Source organism: Parasteatoda tepidariorum, chromosome 3 (genome assembly GCF_982258835.1).
Source record: "Parasteatoda tepidariorum strain Cologne lab strain chromosome 3, Ptep-v5.0, whole genome shotgun sequence".
Classification (NCBI taxonomy): domain Eukaryota; kingdom Metazoa; phylum Arthropoda; class Arachnida; order Araneae; family Theridiidae; genus Parasteatoda; species Parasteatoda tepidariorum.
Genome location: NC_141757.1, coordinates 22,760,564 through 22,783,523, shown reverse-complemented (window position 1 = coordinate 22,783,523; position 22,960 = coordinate 22,760,564). Strand labels below are relative to the sequence as shown.

Here is a 22,960-nt window from a genome sequence, read left to right as displayed (position 1 = left end):
TACTTTTTTAGTAAAACTATTAAATGTTTAATGCTTTATTTTATTGTCAAAGAGGAATGGGCAGCCTTTATTCCACTATCTCTCTCAAAGAATTAAAACATTATAAATATAACATTCGTTTGAAAATAGTTCTAGCGGTATATTATATCATTCTCATATTTCTCTTTAAAGTATAAGGTTTAGCTTTCTGGAATTTCTCTTCACCGTAAACTTTTTTGGGGGGCAAAAAAGAGAAGAAAATAAAAGAAAAAAAAATTCCTCCTTAAAAAGATCAGAAACTTTCATGAAAAGAAACGGGACTATTATCCTTCGGAAAAAACTTTTTTTCAGAAAAGACTTTTTTTTCTTAACCATCAAAATGTGATGAAAAGATAACAATTCCGTTCTTAGATATTTCTGAATGAAAAAAAGAATGCCAAGCAATATTAGTGCGAATAATATTCAAACGATACTACAAGTAACGTCAACGTCTTCTTGACGGTCAATCTTTGAAGTAAATATAGTAGGGAAACGAACAACACTTGAGGACAACAATAGAATATTTTAAACAAACCAACCGACTTCCAGAAAGTATAAAATAACTCACAACCCAAAAAAATAACTGCGGTTCGAAGATTTTTATGTGGCACAATTACTTTTTCATGGCACTTTGACCTCAGCAATTTATTATTCAGAAATCCTCAACATTCCTTGTTCCATCTCCCACACTTTTGACGTTAAGTACAGATGAAATCGACCATGGCGCTGAAAAAAAGACGCCTCTTATTTGGCGATATTTCTTTAGAAACCTAATAAAGACCTTTTCTGGTATTTTAGGGTCCATTTGCTCATCATTATTTGGTCGTAAAAATGTACAGTCAATCAATTGTCTATTTCTATTGTTCCAAAAAGATAAAACTACAAAAAAAAGTTGCGTGCAATTGCGCCGTATATTGAAAAGTGTAGATTCAGTCATAAATTTTGATCTTACATAAATCTGGAGTAGGATAATATTGCAGACATGTTTATCATATGCTATGTTTTTGTTTTCGTCATATCCAAAAGACGATAAGTTGTTGGTATTATCAAAGAGATCGGCGTGGGCAGGAAATGGCTGATGATTTTGGGGAATGAAGTAAATTGGCTTAAAGTAAAGGTAAATGGCAGCAATGGTCTAAGCTGCATCGAACACTTTCAGCCTGCATGACATTATAAAAGAAGGTGAAGTAAAACAGTTCGTTTTCCGCAAAGGAAAGTGTTAGCAATGGGTAGTTAAAAATTATAAAAGTGGTAAAAGTCGACACGCTTCAAGCGCGCAAAAATTGGCGACGTTCTCAATACTCGTCAGATGTGAATGGGGAAACTAAACGGATTTGAAACGGAAAACTTACAGGTTGCCAAAGAGAAATGGAAAATCAATAAAATCGAAATACAAAACTAGAAAAATCACCGGAGCCGAGACAGGCATATCAGAGCAGACTGCATACCAAAGCGCCTTGAAGACTTGGTGAGGAACTAGTGTCGTTAACTAGAGAATCGGAATTCGTAAGAAAACCAAAATATTCCAGAGTATCCAGATGAGCTAATATGACAAGGGTGGAAAGATTTCTGACATTACAGAAATTAAATTTATGCCCAAGGTTTCCAAAAAATGAGTAGCACTAGATGATTTATAGAATCATTGATGACGAACCTATAAGTGTTTCTTCAATTTAAATTTTAAAGAGCAAATGTCTTGTCCAATGTAGCCAAAATTGCAGTGCAAAATACGTTGTATGTATTTTTGTTTGTTTGGTTTCAAATCTGATTTGTTTTTGTCTGTCCAATCTTGAGAATGGGAGAAACATGCAGACTTTTTCGCTTTTTGTAATTTTTGGGCAAATGAAGTTTTTACATTATCAATTTTATGCATGATATTTGCATGATAATTATATTCAGGTTATTAAATTATATGTAGGCATATTATTCTACACACAAGGACTATCTAATCGAAAAAAGATTCAAAATTAAAAACAGAACCCGATAATAAAGAAATAAGAAAATAACTTATATTAATGCTATGTTTTTGCCATATATTATATTCAGTCTATTAGAGTATAATATTCTACATACTAGGAGAGAGCAAATAAATGTAGTTTATAAAATTTAAGATGAACGTTACGTAGTTTACTACTACGTAATCTACAAGCAAAAACGTAGAACAAAAAAAGTGAAAAAGATTTATTTCTTTTATTAAATAAGAAATGAAAAGATTCTTTGTCGTTACAGCTCATAGTGGGTATTTACTTGCTGAAAACTCTTGTTTCAAACCTTTCTAGAAATGTTAATATCACTACTACGTCGTACTAAAAGTTATCTTTCAACAGAGTTAGTACTTAATTTTCAGTTTGAGGAAAGATAGACACTATTACTGATGGCAAAAATTAAATGATAAATAATAATGATAACGTTGTAATTTTCAGTTATAATTCAAAAAACCTTTTGCGAAAAATAAACTATGAATTAAAAAAGAGTATTTCTTTCGTCCTAAAAGCCTTATGTCAGAAGCTTCAAACAAGTGTTTAAAACCACAGATGACAAATATAGATAAAAAAATGTCTGTAAATGTGGGGCAAAAGGAAATCTGTGGTTTCTGCGAGATAAAATCTGATAATTTCTCCGAAACTGAGTCATACTGAATTTAATATTCTTACAACGTATATATTTCGGCCAGAAAATCAAATGAGCATTAATATTGGTTAGCCAGAACTACAAGCCATAATAAGAAATGAATATAGAACAAGCGATATTAGTAATAATGTTCTGTAATAAGAAATAACAAAACATTACAGTTCATAGGATGTCAAATTTACAAGCTAACTTTTGTTGTAAATTAAATATTCTGTGAACTGTAGCCTGATCCACTGTCAGTCTAGGCTAGGCCACGGTAAGTCTAGGCCAGGTTAGCCTGAGCCACGAGTCATATAACTAATGAAGTAAATAAATTACAGAACATTACAGGATATCAAATTTACAAGCTTACTTATGTTGTAAACTAAACATTGTCAGTTACTTCATTTCTCAATAAATACATAAAATACATTAGATACCGTAAACCGGGGCGAGTCTACCCATTTTTTCAATTTGTCAACTTTCAAGTGGTCAAACTTTTGTAAATAATAAAGAAAAAAGGCTTTTAATAGGTGTTTCAGAATTGCTATTTATCCCTCTTTAAAGTTGTGAAATCGATTTTAGAAAATATTAACAGTTACGCTGTTACTGTATATTTTTATAGAACTGCTGACAAATCTCTCGTATGGGGCGAGTCTACCCATTCTACTAAAATGAATGTTAACATTGTAAATAATCAAATTTTACTATTAAATTGTTATTTTAGTTACTATATAGGATATTTATGAAGTAAAAATTCATAACTTAATTATATATTCCATTTTTTTATTCATAAAATAACACAAATTGAGTATTTGATCGATTATCACATTTTGATCAAAGTTTTGTTTTTATAATCATTAACATTATAAAATAAATTTTTTTTCTGATTATTGTTGATAAAAATAAATTAAAATTAATATAAATTTACAATTAAATAATTAATAAATAATAATAATTAAGGATTATTAACAAAATCGAAATTCAAACATTGGGAATCATGAAAAATCCTTTTCCCATTCTTTTGGGAGGTAATAATTTATAAATAATAATTTATTTAACTTGCATTAAATAAAAAAAGTTAATTTTGTAATATAAAAATTGAAAAATTAGGTAAAATGAATTTATATTTACATTTATATTTAACCTATAAATTTTCTTATTAATGATAAATTTATCAATGCAGAATTAAAATAATATACTCAAATTCATTTAAAATGACTTAATTTTAATATAAACAAAGTTCTAAATTATATTATTATGCTTTATTAAAGCTAAATACGAATGGGTAGACTCGCCCCGCGAATTCTGGCTTTTTGTTCACAACAGCAAAACTTACATTCCTTTTGTTTTTTTTCATATAAAATTAATGTAATCTTAGTCTTAGATAAGTTTATCACTTAACCAAAGTGAAAATAGTAATAATAATAATATACTTACGGAGCACCAGCTAAAAGTTTGCTGATTTTCAATACGAATCTCTCAAAAGACGTTTGAACAGGTCGGTTAAAAAGACACCAAATAAATAAAAACGGATCAAACAACTACAGCGCCATCATCCTTAGAGTCTGAACTAAGTCCTCAGTCGGTAAAAAAAAATTTATTTGCAATTTAAAGTAGTGAAAATTAAATAAAACTAAAATGGGTAGACTCGCCCCTGGATGGTTAGACTCGCCCCGGTTTACGGTATTAAATCTTTCTGAAAATTACTTATCTAAGAACTTAAATTATTGTTTATCATTTATTACAATTCAGTTACTTTATATCAAACATGAGTTATACTTTATATTTTATTTTATTTTATAACCAGTTCTGAACAGTCGACCCAATTCTGAGTTTATGACTATCACAGTTCAACACCGTAACTTTTTAAATTTGAATCCGATTCAGAAGACAAGGGGAAATTCTCAGGACTTGCCAGACCTGTCGGATTCACGGAACGCTTTTAATCAAGTATACATTTCGGCTTCACTTACTAGGGAATTATTTCTTTAATCTATACTAAGAGTTTGAAATCAGCAACTTAATTAAATATTGGTTAATACTTAAATAAAAAATCATAACGCTAATTTTCTTCATGGGTAACTAAATGATTTATATTATAACATTTAATGATTCAGAAAAACTAGCATACATTCAAACCATAGACCACCATCGCATAGAGAAACCACCATACCACCGGTTTTTAAAAGCCCAAATAAGGCATTCTTTATTCCCAAAGCTACACTAAAAATTCATGATTTTCCTGAAAACTTACTTAATGAAAACCACACTAGACTAAATAAGTTTCCCCCAGACATACCAGTTGTTGATAGCCTGATTTACACTGTCTACAAATCCGGTAAATTATGCAAAAGCTCTGTTTTCCGGGAAAATTCCCCAAACCATCTCCGCTTTGCGGAAACTCTAGTTTTCCAATTATCCTAATAACCAAGACCGGCAAAAGTAATTAGGTCAACGGAGCGATCAAGAGACGATTTGGTTCTCCGTTTTTCCTTTTTTTTTTTCTATCCCGAAGTTGCATAGGGAATTTTTGTTCCATCGTACGTCTCCAGAGGGAAAAACACAAATGTTTCCGAATCCCTTATTCCCAATCGGGGGAAAGTGACGTACGTAACGGTATCAAAAGAAAAGTTAATTACCAAAAGCTCTTCAAGCGCTTTTGGCGAAAAGAAGCCAATTTTTCCCTCCAAAACCACTTAGACAGGATTCCAACGGATCTAAAATGGCGTTTAAAGCCCAATTAACAAAGCAATGTTTAGAATGTACAAATCGAATTCTTTAGGGATTACTGCCGTTGTCAAAATGGGTGATAAATATTTGATAAAAGGGAAGTCGGCGAAATCAAGCGAATAAATTGTGTTTCAATTTTACATCGTTTATCACCAACTCCGAGTTAGTTTCTTTTATTTCTCTCCAAAAGACGTTATTCTTGTACTGGTTCATCAACCCGGTGGTTTATTTTGACAACAAGAATGATAAATTTATAAGATATATTCATTTAGCTTTTTTTTATTCTTGTTATGTCACAGTGAACATTAATTTTAGGTTATTGTTTCCCATTATTAATATAAATGTAAATTCTTCATTTAAACATTTAACGAGGAACTTTGTTAAACGAATTCCGACATTTCTGTACAAGAAATGGACTGATTTTTATACTGAAATTGGAGATGATAATAAACAAAATAAACTACTTATGATGTAGTTTATTTTTGTTTCATGGGTTTTGTTAATTTATTCTAGTTTTCTTTTCGACTATTAAAAGGCCCTGATTGTCTTGACGAGCACATTCAACGAAATAGTGTTTTGCCCACTCTGTAATTTTAGAGAACTCGCGTACTTAGTCCATCCTCGTCGCCGCAGGCCCCTTCTAGACTACGACTCACACTATATTGGTGTGCCAGAAACTGTCTTAAAAATGATTAGGATCGCTCTCACGTTTTTTTTTATTTTTAACTCGAACTTAGTTAGAAATACTGTACTTTTACAATATGAAGTATAATTTATGACTAACTCAAATAAAAATCGAATGAGTAAACGCATTTAAGCTGTCAATTTAAACATTTGAATCAATTAATAGAATCAACAGTCTATGATTCGAATTTCGGAGCCAGTAATTAGAACCAATGTATTTAAACTAACCGGTTTGAGCCTCATAATGAATAAAAAATTTTAACGTATTCAAACCATCTCATTACAATAATTGAACCAATGTATTTGAACAAACCAATTGAAATTGATGTACAAAATCAAAGCATTTGATTTAACATATTCAAATCAATAATACAAAACGAAAGTATTTGAAACTATTTAATCGAATCAGTAACAATTTATTCAAATCCAGAGAATAATGCGAATCAATTACATTGAATAATTCGAATAAATTATATTGAATACTTCGAATCAATTATTTTCGAAAATAATCCGAATCAACTATAACACACAAGGTAGCTTCTTATAAGAATAATTTCATCATATATATAAGTAGAATCTATTTCTATACAGTTGTTATTTCAGGGTTTTTTCCAAAACTTTTTTAAAACTTTAGAACAGATGTCTTACTGCCCTACATTTTCATCCAGGAAAAAAAAGAACTCTAAAATTAATTACTGTATCTATATCATTTCTTTAGTAAACATACAGTTACGAAACAGAATGTTCTAAACAGACCTCCCGCCAATCCCCAAACGACCCTGAAAGTGTCGTATTCACGAGCACGACTTGCTATCTTCTCGAAAACTCAAGATATCGAATAACCATTTCCTGATTTGCTTTGCATATTGTCCACCATCCGTTCATTCTTCGTAGAAAATGCAGCTATAGTGGGCCTCTTATCGTTGCGAGCGACGCTAGCGGCAAGTTTGTTATAACAGCCCATTCCCTGCTGCTGCTATTCCCTCTCTACAAATTAACTACCGGAATCTTCGGTCGTAATGAGTTGTCATTCAAGATGTGCGTCGCTTGTTGAATATATTAAAGATTGGGAAAAGGAAGATTTTAAAGATCAGAAGAAAAGATAACTGAAACTTCCAGAACATTGTATATTTTATGTTCTAATTTAAGATAAGGGGAATGTTTCGAAAAGAGATCGTCATCCCTTAAAGAATTATTTAAATTATTCCTTTCTTACAAAATAGGTGTTTCCAAGTTTAATGTAAATCTGTTTGTTGCTAGTATAGTAGTAGGGTTTTAGGGCTTCTGCGCCAGGGGTCCGGGGGTCCCGCGGATGTACTCTTGAAGGGGGTTGGGGGGATCCATGTAGGGGGCGTGGTCAAATGCGGGATCCGGGGGATTTTCGGGGATCCCGCGGGTGTACTCTTGAAGGGGGTTGGGGGGATCCATCAAATGTGACAGCTACTATAGTTGAGGGTGTTTTTTATTTTTTTTATTTAATTTTTTAATCTTTATTTTGTAACGAAATATTTTTAATTATTATTTCTTAATTTAATTTTTAATAATTACTTTTTAAATTATTTTTTATTTCAATTATTGTTTTTAATCTTTATTTTTAATTCTTGTTTTTAATTAGTTGTTTTGTTGCTTTACAAGCCTCTTCGTCATACATGCATGTTATAACAGGTAGATTCAAGATAAATCAAGAATAATCTTGCATTATTCAGCAATGTTTTTCTCCGCAAGAGGCGCTGCATTTTTATTTAGTTTCAAAATTTACCGCTAGAGGCTCTGTGATCAACCAATCAGAAAGGAGTATTTCAATGACATCACTACTTTTTCAACCAATGAGCGCATGAATTTCAAGAACCAATCAGAAATGAGAGAAAATAGTATAAAAGTATATGTTCTTACCCAAATCGTCATTTATAATTTGGTTTAGTGCCTTTTAAATATTCGTAACGAAGGAATGGCTAACATGAAGCGAAAAGCTGATCATAGCGAAGTAAGTATCTTTTATTTTTATTTTTTTTTTATAATATGCATATATTTCTGTAGTATTTTATAATCTAATAAATGTTTTTGATTTTTTTTTTTAGAACAATCAAGGATCTTTCCACGAAAGCAGTATTCCTTCCAATATGTTTATTTTAGTAGAAGATGTCTTTATTTCCACTACTATTTACCGTGATCGAATTCTGGTTAATGTGAGACGATATAAGAAACATGGAGAAAAGTACTATCCATCGAAAGAAGGAATTACTCTAACGCCTTACCAGTTCATCCATTTGGTGAACAGTTCATTTTTGAGAGAAAAGTCAACTGAAAAGAAAAAAGACCACCCCCTTTATGAATATTTCATCAACTTACCATACCTCATCGATCCAGTGACTGTCTATTCTAATACAAGTGTTGGCATTCAAGACAAAGATAAATTTCAAAATATTGTATGCATTGAATTTGGTGAAACCATCCTGCTCAAAAAAGTCTCTACTTGTCGAAAGGGTAACACCTACACAACTAGCATAACCCTGAATGATGAGCAATGGGAAAAAATATTCTCAATTCGGGAATTTTTGATGGACAATTTATATTATTTAAAATACAGTAATTTGGACTTTAAAAAGATGTTTGAAGAAATTTTAAAGCACCCTGTACCAGTGACAGCACCAGAAGACGATGGAACTATCGTTGAAACTTTAAGACACCTCTTACGGACTGAAATATACATGTTACTCGCTCAACACAAAGACTTAATGAATCCTATGGAAGTAAGTCATTTAGAACTTTCAACCAACACGCGAGCAATGTTTTCTGAAGCTGCCATGAACTTTAAACCTAATGAAATTGTTAAAAAATTTTATAATACTGTTAAAAACAAAACGCTTCATCCTGTCACACAAAATAATTTATTAAACTTTGTAACTGCTCATTTCCTAGAATCAATTGATCTTGTTGAAATACTTCAAACAGCCAGAAATGATTTTTGTACTAGTTCAGATTAAATAAATATGTTATTATTTTCCAAATTATATAACAATATGTTATTATTTTCCAGATTAAATAAATATTCATTCACTATTTTTCACTATAAATGGAACCAACCCTAATAATATTCTTCATTTATACTTTGCATTTCATACTGTTAACATGGAATCCTTTTATAAAGATCCCAAACATCCAGCTAGTTTTGGGGGTGCGGATGCAATACATGGTGCGCTCAAAGGAAAAGAGAATGCAAATACCGTTAAGAAGTGGCTCTCTTTTAAAGATTCTTATACACTGCATAAACCTGTTAGACGCAAATTTCAACGGAATCGTGTTTTGATGAGTGATATGAACAGGCAATTTCAAGTCGATTTAGTCGACATGCAATCTCTTTCTAAATTCAATAAAGGGTATAAATACTTATTAACGTGCATTGACGTTTTCGCAAAGTATGCTTGGGCCATACCGCTAAAAGATAAAACGGGAAAAAATGTAAAAGTAGCCTTAGAATCTATTTTTAAGGAACGAAAGCCTGAATTACTTCAATCGGATGATGGAACAGAGTTCAAAAATAAAACAGTTCAACATTATTTGAAAAGCATGCAGATTAAATTTTTTACAACAAATAATTCTACGAAATCAAGTATTGTGGAAAGATTTAATAGAACATTGAAAACAAAAATGTGGAAATATTTCACAGAATTCAATACTAAAAATTACATCGATGTGATTGATCAATTAATATGGAGTTACAATCACACTCGACATAGCAGTATTAAAATGGAACCAGCTTCCGTTAATAAAAGCAATACCAGTGAGGTCTTGGAAAATTTGTATGGAGATTTGAAGACATTAAAACGCAATCCACCTGTTTTTAAATTAGGAGATACAGTACGAATCAGCAGACTGAAAGGTCATTTTGAAAAAGGATACGAACACAACTGGAGTCGGGAAATATTCACTATTCATGAAATTATTCCTCGAATTCCTGTTGTTTATAGATTAAAAGACTTACAAGGTGAAGAGATCAAAGGTACTTTTTATAAAGAAGAATTGCAAAAGGTAGTAGACTCTGGCTTCTATCCGGTAGAAAAAGTGATCAAAAAGAGAAGGAAGGGAGGAAGCACAGAATATTTCGTGAAATTTTTAGGCTATCCTGAAAAGTTTAATGCCTGGGTGAGTGATATTCAAAAAGTATAAATAGTGAAACTTAACCTCTGAAGGCTCATTCTCGAAAATGTCTTTCTACGTGACGTTACCTTCTGATAGCTCCATGCAGTTTTTTCCTAACAACAAAATCTCTCATTTTAAGACGCAGTTACCGATACCAGTTAATCTAAACGGTGAATGGGAAGTAGGCCTATCTGAAATCATCTATCCCCATTCTTGGCTGAACGTAAATGAAAGTAACAATTATTTTCAATACAAGATAAGTAATGGTAATATCGTATCGACTGTAAAGCAAACAATTGATGTGGGGTGTTATGAATCAATGTTCGATATTGTATCAGCTATACAACTTGCTTTACCTAAAAATCCTAGCCGGTTTACAATAAGTTACAATAAAGCTACGAAACGAGTAAAAATTAACGTCGTTCAAGGTTGCAGTCTTTATTTAGAAAAGCTAGGTGAATTGTTAGGATTTCGACGCGATGCAGTGATTACGGGTAACCAGAAAAGCGAATTTGTGGCTGACGCGTGGTCTAATTTTTCAGTTTTCTATGTGTACACAGATCTTATTTCACCCCAAATTGTCGGAGATACACAAGCTCCTCTACTGCGGATGGTTCGAATAAAAGGACATGACGGTGAAACAATCAGTCAGTATTATGATAGACCTCAATACTTACCTTTGATGAGGCACTCCTTTCAAACTATTCAAATGGAGCTTAGATTGAATTCAGGTAATTTCGTACCTTTTGAAAGTGGTAAAGTGATCATAGTTTTACATTTCCGCATGAAGCAAATACTATAAATAGTACGATGCGTTTTTGAAACATTCATTTGAAGAGAAGACGTCAAGATGAGTGTACCGTACGTTTGTTGTACTAAAAAATTCGAAGAACATTATGCGAGTCAAATTGGCTCGGGTTTGTCCTATTATAAAGGTATTAATTTCCAAAAAGGCTATGGACTTGGCGGTATATTTCGTCGATTATTTCGAGCAGCACTACCCTTTTTAGTAAAAGGTGGTAAAACTATTGGAAAAGAAGTTTTAAAAACTGGAACCCGTGTTGCATCTGATGTATTATCTGGCGAAAATTTGGAAGAAGCTGTAAAAACAAGAGCGAAAGAGAGTGGAAAAAATTTAGCTCGAAAAGCTATTGATAAAGTACAATCGATGGTGGGAAAAGGACAGTATAAAAGGAAGCGTAAGAAGCAGAAAAGAATCATTTCATCAAAAGCTCGCAAAGTGAGTGGACGTGATATTTTTGATCCATAATGGCATTTTTATTGAAAGATTCTCCCGAATGTGTGAAATCTGAATTGGAGTTGTTTAACTTACCTAGTACTCAAACTGTTATTCAAGATGGTCAGTGGATACAGTTTCATCCTCTTTCTAATGTGTTTGATAATGCACCTGTAGAGTTTCACGTTTCAGGAAGTGCTGAAGATTACATAGATCTCAGCCAAACTCAATTGTATGTGAAAGCGAAAATTGTAAAAAGTGATAATACTCTCATCACTAAAGATGATACTATTGGACCTGTGAATTTATTTCTTCATTCGTTATTTTCTCAAGTTGATATTTCATTGAATGATCGTATTGTATCCAATTCAAGTAATACTTATCCTTATCGAGCCTACATAGAAACTCTCCTCAACCATGGATACGATAGCAAAACTTCTCAATTAACAGCTGAATTATTTTACAAAGATTCTGATGATGGCTTAAAGAAAAGAACTGCTTTTATCAAAGAAAGTGCTACAGTGGATATGATTGGATGTATACATTCCGATTTATTTCACCAAGAGCGTCTGTTACTCAATTTGGTGGATGTGAAAATAAAATTGATACGAAGTAAGCCAGAATTTTGTTTACAAGGATCTGAAGGATTTAAAGTAGTATTAGATCATGTGTCTTTGTTTATCCGAAAAGTTCGTGTGAATCCAGGAGTGTTACTTGGTCATGCTAAAGCACTCGAGAAAACAAGTGCAAAATACCCCATTAATCGAGTGCAATGCAAAGTGTATTCGATTCCTAAGGGAAGTATGTCTTTTATCCAAGATAACGTATTTTCAGGTCCTATGCCGAAAAAAGTTATTATTGGTTGTGTAGATAATGAAGCTTTTCATGGAACATTTTCGAAATCTCCCTATGATTTTAAACACTTTGATTTAAATTTTATTGGAGTGTATGTAGATGGACAACCTGTACCTCATAATCCATTGGAACTAGATTTTGCCAAAAATCAATACATTCTTGCCTATCAAACTCTATTTGTGGGTACGGAACGAATGGGCCAAGATAAAGGAATATTTATTTCGAGAGAAGAATACGTGAAAGGAAATACTTTGTTCGGATTTGATCTCTCCCCCGATTTATGTTCTGGAGAGCATTTAAATCTAATCAAACACAGCAACTTACGATTAGAACTAAAATTCAGCAAATCATTAGAGCAGACTGTGTGTGTAATCATTTTTGCCGAATTTGAAAATTTAATAGAAATTAACAAGTCAAGAAATATTTTGTACGATTTCGGAAATTAAAGAATGGATGGATTACAATTATTTCACATTTTATCTCGAGAGAAGATAACATCGCCTTACTTTCAAGGAGTATATTCAAGAGATAAGATTCCTAATCTACAAGAAAATACATGTGCTATCATGAATGCAGATGACTCATCCCGACCAGGATCTCACTGGCTTGCATTATTCGTGAATGATAAAAAGGAATTAGAATTTTATGACTCGTATGGAAGACCTCCCGAATTTTATAATATGAATACCTCTTCCTATTCAAATGTACGATGGAATTCCAAAGTTTTTCAATCACCTACGTCCAATGTATGCGGACAATATTGTATTTACTTTTTATTCAAGCGATGTCAAGATTATTCTATGTATTATATTTTAAATCGATTGTATATCAATGATTTTCTGATGTTTCAATTTGTAAAGAAACGATATGGTTTAAGATTTGTTTTTAAAAAATAAAAAGAAATTAAACTAAATAATTTGTGTCTTTCTTGTTTCTATTATGAAAATTTATACAAAATTTCTTGAAACTTTTATAGCTTAAATTATTATTTAAATGAGAAAAAAATAATTTTTAAAATGTTTCTGCACAATTTTTTTTTATAAATTTAATTTTCTAAATTTATTTTTTACATAAAATTTTTTTTTCAGAAATTTTCCTTTCCAAACTATTTTATTTTTAGAAATTACTGTTTTAAAAAATTTTCTGCTTAGGAAGAAATATTTTTTACAAATGTTATTTTTTAAAATTTTTTTACTCTAGAATAAAAATATTTTGTAAAGTTTATTTTTAAATTTTTTTTTATTGGCGAAAAATTATTTTTCTACGCAAGAAAAAACTTTTTCGTTTCTTTTCCAAATTTTTTAATGCATTAGAGAAAAAAAAATTTCTAACACTTTTTTTTTCTTCCAAACATTTATTACTTTAAAAAAAAAAAAAAAAAAACATTTATTATTTTTAACTTTTTCCGTAAATTTTAGTAAGTTAAAATATTTACACCTGAAAGAAAAAAGTATCAATAAAGACGAAAATTTGAATACATAAAATAGCATTTATTTCAAAGTTTTAACCATGCATTTCTGCGAGCATACATTACACGTTTTTTTACAATTTTATTTTCTTTATACAATTTTTTATTTACATCCAAATGTTTTGGTAATTTAACATCACTCAAAGCACTTAAAAATACATGTCTTCCTTCTGGGGCTGATTTCCGATTTCTTAAAAAGTCATTGAGGAGATTTACAATGTTACTTCCAGGAACAGTTACATCTTTATAAATGATTTCACCTTTATTATTCCAAAGGAGAGATTTTTGATCTTTCAAAAACTTTAACATTTCTGTTGCTTTATCCTGCCATCGAGCTGGAACTACACTAAGGATTCTTTCTCCCAGATCTTCTATTTCATTTTTTATTTGTATGGGTTCTTCTTTCGCTGGTTCTGTTGTTGGAATTTCTGTTTGACGTGACTCAAATTCTTCTATATTAGGCTTCTGAATTGAAAAATGTGTATATTTTTGCAACACTTGTAAATACAAAGTCACTTTTTCTTCATCTGATAACTTTTTGTTCTGAAGAATTTTTTTCATTAGTTGATCCAGTTCGGATAGATGTTCTGCTACTTGTATTCTATCTTCCGGAACTAGCACAAATTTCTTACTATACTCCATGAATTAAAGAACTAATGACAGAAATAGCTGCAGGCAGTAAAATGGATAGGAATCCCTCTCCTTTTTGAATAAGAATTTTTTTCTTCTTGTATAATGGTGTTTTCTTGTTCACAAGTTTTCTTAAACTTTCTTTGTGAGGAGATAAACGACTTTTTTGAGTTTTTGTAAGTGGTATATTACCACAAAGAGCATTCAAAACACACTCGCACAGGGTTTTAATCTCACGCTTTGAACACTTTTTTATAAGTGATTTGCAATGTTTAGATTTCGAGATCAGTTTTATGAGCTCTAAAGTTCGTACATCACACGCAGACATCTCGCTTTCAAATGATTTCTTTTCTCAGATGTGGAAGCTTTTTATAACTCTTCTTTGAGAAAACGAGCAAATGCTTTTGCTTTGACGACGGCACAATGTTTAAAGTCAGGTGAATGTGCGGGGCAGGAAGAAAAGGATGGCATTAAATCATCTATTTTAGGGCAGCCAAGATCTTTTAAATCATAGCACACTCTTCCAGATAGAAATTCCAAAAACTTTTTTTTCTCGAGTCCTTTCACATAAATGTGTGAAAACATATCAAACAAAAATGTTAGAATGGTACGAAGTTTGGCGTAAGGCTCCAGTCCTTGATTCCAGTCGATTCGATGAATATTTCTTGTTATCCAATTGTATTGCATTTTCTTACGGGCTGATAGTTCTTCGAAAGGGTACGGTGGTTTGAAGGTGCATAATCCCGAGATAGAACTACCTTCTACGGCTTGAAATGCGAGTTCTTTGATGATGTAGCTTCCTGATGGGAGTGGAAAACCTTCAAAGTCAATTACCACGGCAGACATCTTATTGGCTAAGAATTCGTAGTCAAAATGAAGTTATCGAGGTTGGTACACATAATAAGTATCTCCAGGAAACATACCAGTACGCATGCGTAAGGATTCTTCGGTATCACACTTTAAATCAATGAGTAAATAACCATAAGGTTTTGATGTGGCATCTGCATAACATTCTTGAAAAAATTTAACTTTTCGAGGGTACAATTGACATCCTAAATGTGTAATTTGCGATTGATCTCTTCGATTCTTGAATAATACAAGATAATGGGCATTTAGAGATATTTCTCTCATTTCCTTTCCTTTATGAAAAATGTTCTGGACCACAAAGATGATACTCAAAGATTTATGATGAGAAAACTTTGTAAATAGTTTTGTTAATTGAGGATCATTTCCCAATTCACTCATGAGATCATCAATCACAATTAATGCATTTGAATATTGATTCAAATCAGATGGAAGTCCTTCATGAAAAATAACATTAGGCATCTCATCGTACAGTTTTTGATAAACACCATAACACCACACTATAGATTTTGGGAAAGGCTGCAACATTTTGTTTTCGATCACTTTCTTGATGAAATAGCTTTTGCCACTACCAGTTGGACCTGCCAGGACGGCTGTAAAGGGATGCTTCAATTTCAAAAGATCCATGATGAATGAAATAATATAATTTTTTCACTTCTATTTATAGTCCTGTCAGTCATAGTTTATAACACTATTTCCTTGAATAGTTCAATCACTCTTCATTGCAAAGCATAGATGTGCCGTTAAAATCTACATTCAATCTTTCTTAAAACTTTTAAGTCCATTCGTTTATGCCAATTTTTCTTCATTTTCCATTTTTTTTTTTCTTCCTATGCAGATTTTTTTTTCTTTTTATTTACTAAGTTTCCTCTTCCAAGGAATAGTGTCCGAATGGGAGGGTGCTGATCCTGTCCTCTAAAATATAACGTTTCTGATCATAAGGTGATAAAGCTAACTTGTTTACTGTTATTGATGCAATATTATGGTCCTTGGAGCGAATTGTGTTCATGGTAGTATGGAGTTGTTGATGTTCAAAGAGACATTTCTTATAGTCCTCAAACTCAATTTTTTTATCTATAGTAGCCTTTTTAACTCCTTTCAACTTTTTAGTAACATTTTCATTTATTTTAAAAGCATACATTTTAGATCTTAATCCGATGAAGTCTGTCATAATATGTCCTTTATTTTCGTCTTTCATAACCCCTAAAATCTTTTTATTTACTAAAGGAAGACCGTAAATATTATCTGCTGCATAATCACTCGTATCATAACTATTTATATCCTCTTTCATATCTGCATATACATCTTCAGTGGTGATGTTATAAATGAAACTGTCAGTGTCTGTGTACAACAATTTAATTTGATCTCCATATTTGGGCTTCATTTTGATGTAATGAAACTTATACATAAGTATTTTTGAAATATCCAGTATGGCCATTCCAATGCTAATGGGCTTATTAAAAATCATTTCAGTCCGTCCCATGTGTATGGCAATAAGGCGTTCTGTAAGAATGGTCCGGTCTTGAAAATTACATCGAAAATTAGTTTTTCTGCCTTTTTTTCAGAGCTGCAGAGCTTGACATCTACACGTTTTCGTATATTTTCCATCGTTTTGCCGAATACGGCATTGTTCATCAATTTAAAAAACGATTTTTCAAATTCGTTTTTGGCAGCTTTCCGAAGGTTAGTGTTCAAATCAATATATTCTTTTAACCACGGAGACTGCGTGAATTGAACAACCCTGTGAATCTTTTTCAAAATAAGGCCTTGTTGGATATATAATTTTAAATTGCGATAATGAAGGACATATTTTTCTTTATTATAAAGTGTTGTCAGCAGTCTTTTATCCTTGCAACCAGGTGGTATCCTAGTTTCCGGTACAAGAGGAAGGTCAGAATGTTTATCATGAATATGATTAGGGTACTGTAAGTCAGCCTCTACGATGAAACCAACTGGACCATCATCAGGAGCAGATAAAATATCCATAGTTGGATCCACCCATTTGAAATCCTGAAGAGGTAAGGGTTGGGACATTGCCCAACCATATAAGTTATTTGCATCGAGGTAGAGTAAGTAATTAGAGGGATATGATGAATCATACGTTTTCATATATTTGTTATTTGCAACTCCATATCGATGCGAACATTGGGATATCCCTCCACGGATTCCGTTTTCTATAAAAAGATGCATGTCATAGTCAGTAAGAAGCTCAATAGAAATGTTAGTTTTCTTAAGCATAGCATCAAAGGAGAGCCCTGGAGCCGTAAAGTACCAAGCAGGATCTAAATTATAATGGTCCATACATACTCCTCTGAAATTTTCAAATATGTCCGCGAGAAGTAAAACATCAGTCTTCACATAGAGGTCTGAATATTCTCCCAAAGAAGACATTTTAAAAGCCTTCCAAACGCTTTGAGCATGCTCATAGTCCGCCAGAGTAATGTTGGCCTCGTTCAGGCGATTGTAGAACGCTTCCCGGGGAGGTAGGGTGGTTTCTTCAAACTTGTCTGGGTGGTTGATGTAATCATATGGGTATACCCCTTTACGGAGTAACACAGGTACTTGTGAGGACGAGAAAAATTTATAAATATGATGAAACTGATCAAGAGATAAGTTTTTTGCCAGCTGGTCCAAACTGCTTGCCATGAAACGAAATGAGTCGATGAACCGAAGGTAGATTTTTCCTGATACACATTCAGAGAAAGAAATAAATTTTTCAGTATTTTCTGGAATCACGGTAATATTTTCTTCATCTTTTCCTAGTTCCTTGATAAAAAGATGACTGTCATAGCCGGATAAGTTGTGAAAAATGACGGGAATGAAATTTGGTAGTCTAGCTTGTAAATTGCATGTATTACAACTTATTCCACGTAATTTCTGCGTTAGATGACAGTGGTCCTTAACCTATAACAATAAAAACTATTTTTAATATGCATACTAATTTTAATCCATAACATTAAATTTTACATTTTTCACAATCTTAAGAAATACGTGATTTCCTTTCCTCTTTTTGATTGATTAGTGAAATCTTATTTCTTGCAGCTATCAATTAAAAAGAAGCTAATTTAAACTCCTGAGATATTCTGAAAATTTCTTTCACAAAGATCAGTTTTTACAGTTAGTTTTAATAATTTGAAAACTCGTACTATTTTCTTTTTTAATCATCACATGAATATGAAGAATTCTTAGGAGAAAAAAAAATCGTTAGAAAGGTAAATTGCGGACACTGATTTTTGAGTACCAATAATACAAAATTATCGTTTGTAATAAATGAGATAATTCAACTCTGAGATTTAAAATTTATAGTCTAAAAGTAATAAATACAATAACTTACCTTATAATTCTCCGTAGTAAATTCTTTTCCACACAAGTAACAATTGGATGCTGAATCAAAATGCTGGAGTTGTTCCATGGTTAATGGTAGCATTGGCTTTGGATTCTTGTACAAATTTTGAATTTCTTCAGCTTCACCTCGTATTTTTTCCATGAAAATTTTCGCTGCATCACTACCACTGTAAACAAAAGGCGGTTTGTAAAGTCCATCCATATAACAAACATAATAACAGAAACTAATGGGCTCGTGTTTCTGGTACATTTCTGTGTATGATACATCTGGATTGGGTTCACAAGAGTCAATAGGTTTTGTCAAACATTCAAAGTCCGCATAAATAACGAAAGGTACCAACTGAGTATGTTTGACGTTTTTGAAGCTAAGCCATTTATCCGTAGGCATTTTAACTCGTACAGCTTCATGTTGATTACAACTTAGTTTATGCCGCTGAAGAATTTCATCTGTCGTAAAAAATTGTAAGCACCTTCGGCAAATAAGATGTTTTCCCTTGTACTTTGAGTATTGTCTAGAGAGCAGCCGAGACAAGTGCTTGATCCAGGCATAATGAGAGGATGAAGCATTGGTGAGGTACATTAGGTCAATGTGACGAGACTTCTCTTCTTTCGTGATGACCAGAGGATACACATTATTATTTTCTGTCAATCCGTACACGTTGATGGAAAGTTCATTTAGCTTCTCGAATTTAGGTACATCTTTTAATTTCACAGGAAACTCTATTCCTGTAAAGTCCAGAGTAGAGATATAAGGCTCATATTTCTGACATCGCGAAGCATGTAGACAACGATCTGGTATGGGGTAGAGAGCAGAGAGTACTGCCCACATAAAGCATCGGTTGTCGGTGTTATGCACGTTGATGATAGCGTGCTTTTGCTTTATTACTGGTGGTAAATCAATGTAAGAAGAACCGCGAAGTGGATTGTACTTATTTAACCATACCTCTAAATTGATGATTTCCTCAAGGGCCCATCCAGATTCTTTCCCTTCAAAATCATCAGCTTCTGCCAGAATTTTTTCCACCTTTGCACCATAGACTTCATTTAGATCGGCGGAAGATGTAATGACTGCATTTTTTGTTTTGAAATTTTTCACTTCGCTGATAATACCATTTTGAGTTACTTTTTGGTAACGACACAAAAATTTTAGATTCACTTTCAGTTCATAGTTAACGAGGTGAGAAGATACTATTCTTACAAAATCTTCTCGCTTGAGTTCTAGAAATGTCCGCATGTCTTTAATGCGGTCATTATTGGGAAGACGAATATTTTTCACTCTCCCATTAAAGGCAGATGTGGAAGGATCGGGATCTGGAGAAGTAGCATGGGACGTTGATGAATGAGCAGGAACCCTATTGGAAACAGTATTCTGATTTGCAGTAAGAATATCTAGACGAGGCTGCTTGGAAGTAGTGAACGTGGAAACAACAGCTCTCCGTTTATGCACACTGAGATGACATTTTAGTTTATCCGTTCTGGCGAAGGTCTTTGAGCAGTCCGGGCATTGGAGGGGTTTATCCCCATGTATGAAACGTTGATGTCGCAGCATATTTCGTCGTGTGGTAAAGCTTTTCGTACATTCAGGGCATGGAACTTTACCTTCATCCGCTTGATCTTGTCTCAACATGTTATCCAAATCTTTACCGGTAAGGTGTCCAAAATCACACATAGCAAGCACTTCATCGTTCACAGGCAAAGAAGCACTAAATTCTTGACTCATCTTAAAACTTGATAAATTTACAAGTAATAATAAAAAATAAAAAACTACTAACGAAACTTTTAAATAAAAAGTTAAACTAAAAACTTCTCCGTAACAACTAGCAAAACTTTTAAATAAAAAGTTAAACAACTAACAAAACTTTAACAACGATGACAAATAAAAAATTAACAAAATATCTAACGTAATAACAAAGAGAGAACAAACTAAGTTTAGAAAAGCGCCCTGAGAGAGGTAATCCTACAATCAGAATAAGGTCTCTGGGCAAACGCATCTGATTTTAAACTGTAGTCGACTACCCAGAATGCATTGCGAACGGCTATGTAATGCTTGTTCTGATTGGTTAAAAATGATATCATTATTTTAGTTCTGTAAAATTTATTCTGATAGGCAGAAAATGACGGCATGATTTTCTGACTCCACCCCCCATGGAACATTCTAGAATGATCTAATGAAACAAGACCGAACAAGAAGTGAGCGAAGCATTTCAATATACTTCATCTTTCTAGACTACACAGAAGTGATGCATGCCTTATCTTGAAGACGCGTACTTCATATTCATGTTGAATCCTGGTTGTATGACGTCACGCATTCCTGTTTTGATTGAATCGAAGAAATGACATCACCCTACGGAAACATGTCTTATCTTGCTTTCAAGTTTTATCTTACAGACTGATTATTACCTGATTCATGTTCAATCCTGATAGTATGACATCGGGTTTCATTTTATGTCATTTTTCAAATATCACTCGTATTAGAAAAAAAATATTAACTCAGAAAACAGTAATTAAAAAATAAAGATTAAAAACAATAATTAAAAAAAATTAATTAAAAAAATTAATTAAAAAATAAAGATTAAAAAAAAATAATTACAAAAATAAACACCATCAACTATAGTAGCTGTCACATTTGATGGATCACCCCAACCCCCTTCAAGAGTGCACCCGCGGGATCCCCGAAAATCCCCCGGATCCCACATTCGACCACGCCCCCCTACATGGATCCCCCCAACCCCCTTCAAGAGTACATCCGCGGGACCCCCGGACCCCTGGCGCAGAAGCCCTAAAACCCTACTACTTAGTATCGTAAACATTTATCAATTTCTGTTCATATAATTTGACTTATTTCATCAACAATTCTTAAATCTTTGAGGAAAGGTTTGGTTTCCTTTTTTTATTATGATTGTAAACAGCTAATAATTAATCAAAAAAATTAGATTTTTAAAAAAAATAATTTTAAGAATAGAAAAACAAAATGCCTGTCAAACTGTATATAATTTACGGAGTTTTCGCAAAACAAGCTTTGGAATTTTTCAATAAGCGTTCTTTTTAATATTTTTTAAAACTTGCTTTCAAAAATTGTCAGAGTAGATGTGGCAATGTCATCTTTATCATTTAAAATAAATTGTCATCAACCATTCGAATCACGTGGGCCATGTAATTCATTCTATTCATTTTTATGTATTTAATAATACCAGATTGTTTATAAATCTTGTACAGTTCAAAGTTAAATCTCTTTCTCCAGTTATTGTTTTCATTTACACCACCAAGTATAACTCTTCAACATTAGTTAACGCAAAATTAAGTTAATTCTCAGATTTCTCAGCTGGTTTACTATAAATACATCTTTCAACGGAAGAGTTTAATCGACTTTTTTGTTTTTGTTTTTTCCCCCGGCAAAATTAATTATGTCTCATTGTGTGACATCTAAAGCTCATTAACGCAGCGCTAGTGCGACATTAACAAACAAATTCTAATAAATCAATTAATGATAAATTATTTTTAACAACTAGAAAATATTATTACAACTACAGGGGTCTGTTTAGAAGAAATTTGGGTCCGTTAACGGATCCTTCACAAAATATCTTTGCATAAAAACAGACCCTTCACAAAATAATTTATCTTTTAATCAGACCCTTCACAAATTTGTTCATCTTCATTATTGTTTTGTTAATTGAATTAACCCTTCCCAGGGGGGGGAGAGAAAGACAGATGTAAACGAACTAAGTTTTGTCTTCGGCAGATGCTTCTTCCTTTATTCGTCCAAAATGAATATTCTGTATTGAACAGTATAGGCTAAATGAAAAATGTTTGTATGTTGCATCTCTAATTTAGTAGCAGCAATAGCTGTTTATTTTTGAAAATTAAGTTTTTTTATTATAACTTTACAGTGCTGAGCATAATCTTGTATCTCTGTACAATTTAAAAACTCCTTGAAAAAGTATTTTTGCAATAACCGGACCCTATTTCCACAAATTCACAAAAGCAGGACCCTGGTTGAAAGAATGTGACTTTACGTTTGTTTTATATTCACAAATTACGAGTAATTTTTTCACAATTTTACAAAAACGAACCTTTCACAAAATGTCTGGACAATACAAACACTACAACTAAAAACAATACAAAGAAAATCGTAAAAATATTCTTATTATATGTACTGAATATAATCTCCAACCCGTCAAACTAAAAACCTTAAGTGAAATTCCATTAAAATAAATTCCGTAACATTTTTCAATCTTTTCTTGCAGTTTTTTAAATGATTCTACTAAACAGTAGAAAGTTGGCGAATCGTTGGCGAAAATTGATAACCATTTTGTACAACGCATCGTAAGTACAACAAACCATCTATCACAGGAATCAGTACGTAATAATAGGTATAT

At 32.4% G+C, this 22,960-nt stretch overlaps 4 protein-coding genes across 14 annotated transcripts in view; 2 read left to right on the top strand and 2 right to left on the bottom strand.

Annotated features, from left to right (window-relative positions):
* The window catches only part of LOC107437287 (tyrosine-protein phosphatase Lar), a 503,821-nt gene that overhangs the window by 431,619 nt on the left and 49,242 nt on the right, over positions 1-22,960 (bottom strand). The window lies entirely within an intron of this gene.
* LOC147813468 (uncharacterized) lies at positions 7,972-10,118 on the top strand. The gene is made up of 2 exons (XM_087158952.1): positions 7,972-8,029; positions 8,124-10,118. Exons 1-2 carry the CDS (start codon positions 7,994-7,996, stop codon positions 9,027-9,029), a joined length of 942 nt encoding a protein of 313 aa, XP_087015078.1. The 5' UTR covers positions 7,972-7,993; the 3' UTR covers positions 9,030-10,118.
* Positions 9,694-10,212, top strand: LOC147813467 (uncharacterized). Its single transcript, XM_087160041.1, has one exon. The coding sequence runs from the start codon at positions 9,694-9,696 to the stop codon at positions 10,210-10,212; it is 519 nt and encodes a 172-aa protein (XP_087016167.1).
* LOC139425043 (uncharacterized) lies at positions 13,747-21,070 on the bottom strand. The gene is made up of 2 exons (XM_087158951.1): positions 18,574-21,070; positions 13,747-18,143 (listed from the first exon to the last, which is right to left on the bottom strand). The coding sequence occupies exons 1-2, from the start codon at positions 20,302-20,304 to the stop codon at positions 16,704-16,706; spliced, it is 3,171 nt and encodes a 1,056-aa protein (XP_087015077.1). The 5' UTR covers positions 20,305-21,070; the 3' UTR covers positions 13,747-16,703.

What these genes read in the sequence shown, in the direction of transcription:
- LOC139425043 (XM_087158951.1), bottom strand. Translation starts at nt 20,304, where the DNA reads ATGAGTCAAGAATTTAGTGCTTCTTTGCCTGTGAACGATGAAGTGCTT. An exon ending in TTACTACGGAGAATTATAAG is followed by an intron (nt 18,144 to 18,573) that starts GTAAGTTATTGT and finishes TTATTGTTATAG; the next exon opens with GTTAAGGACCACTGTCATCT.
- LOC147813467 (XM_087160041.1), top strand. Translation starts at nt 9,694, where the DNA reads ATGTGGAAATATTTCACAGAATTCAATACTAAAAATTACATCGATGTG.
- LOC147813468 (XM_087158952.1), top strand. Translation starts at nt 7,994, where the DNA reads ATGGCTAACATGAAGCGAAAAGCTGATCATAGCGAA. An exon ending in GAAAAGCTGATCATAGCGAA is followed by an intron (nt 8,030 to 8,123) that starts GTAAGTATCTTT and finishes TTTTTTTTTTAG; the next exon opens with AACAATCAAGGATCTTTCCA.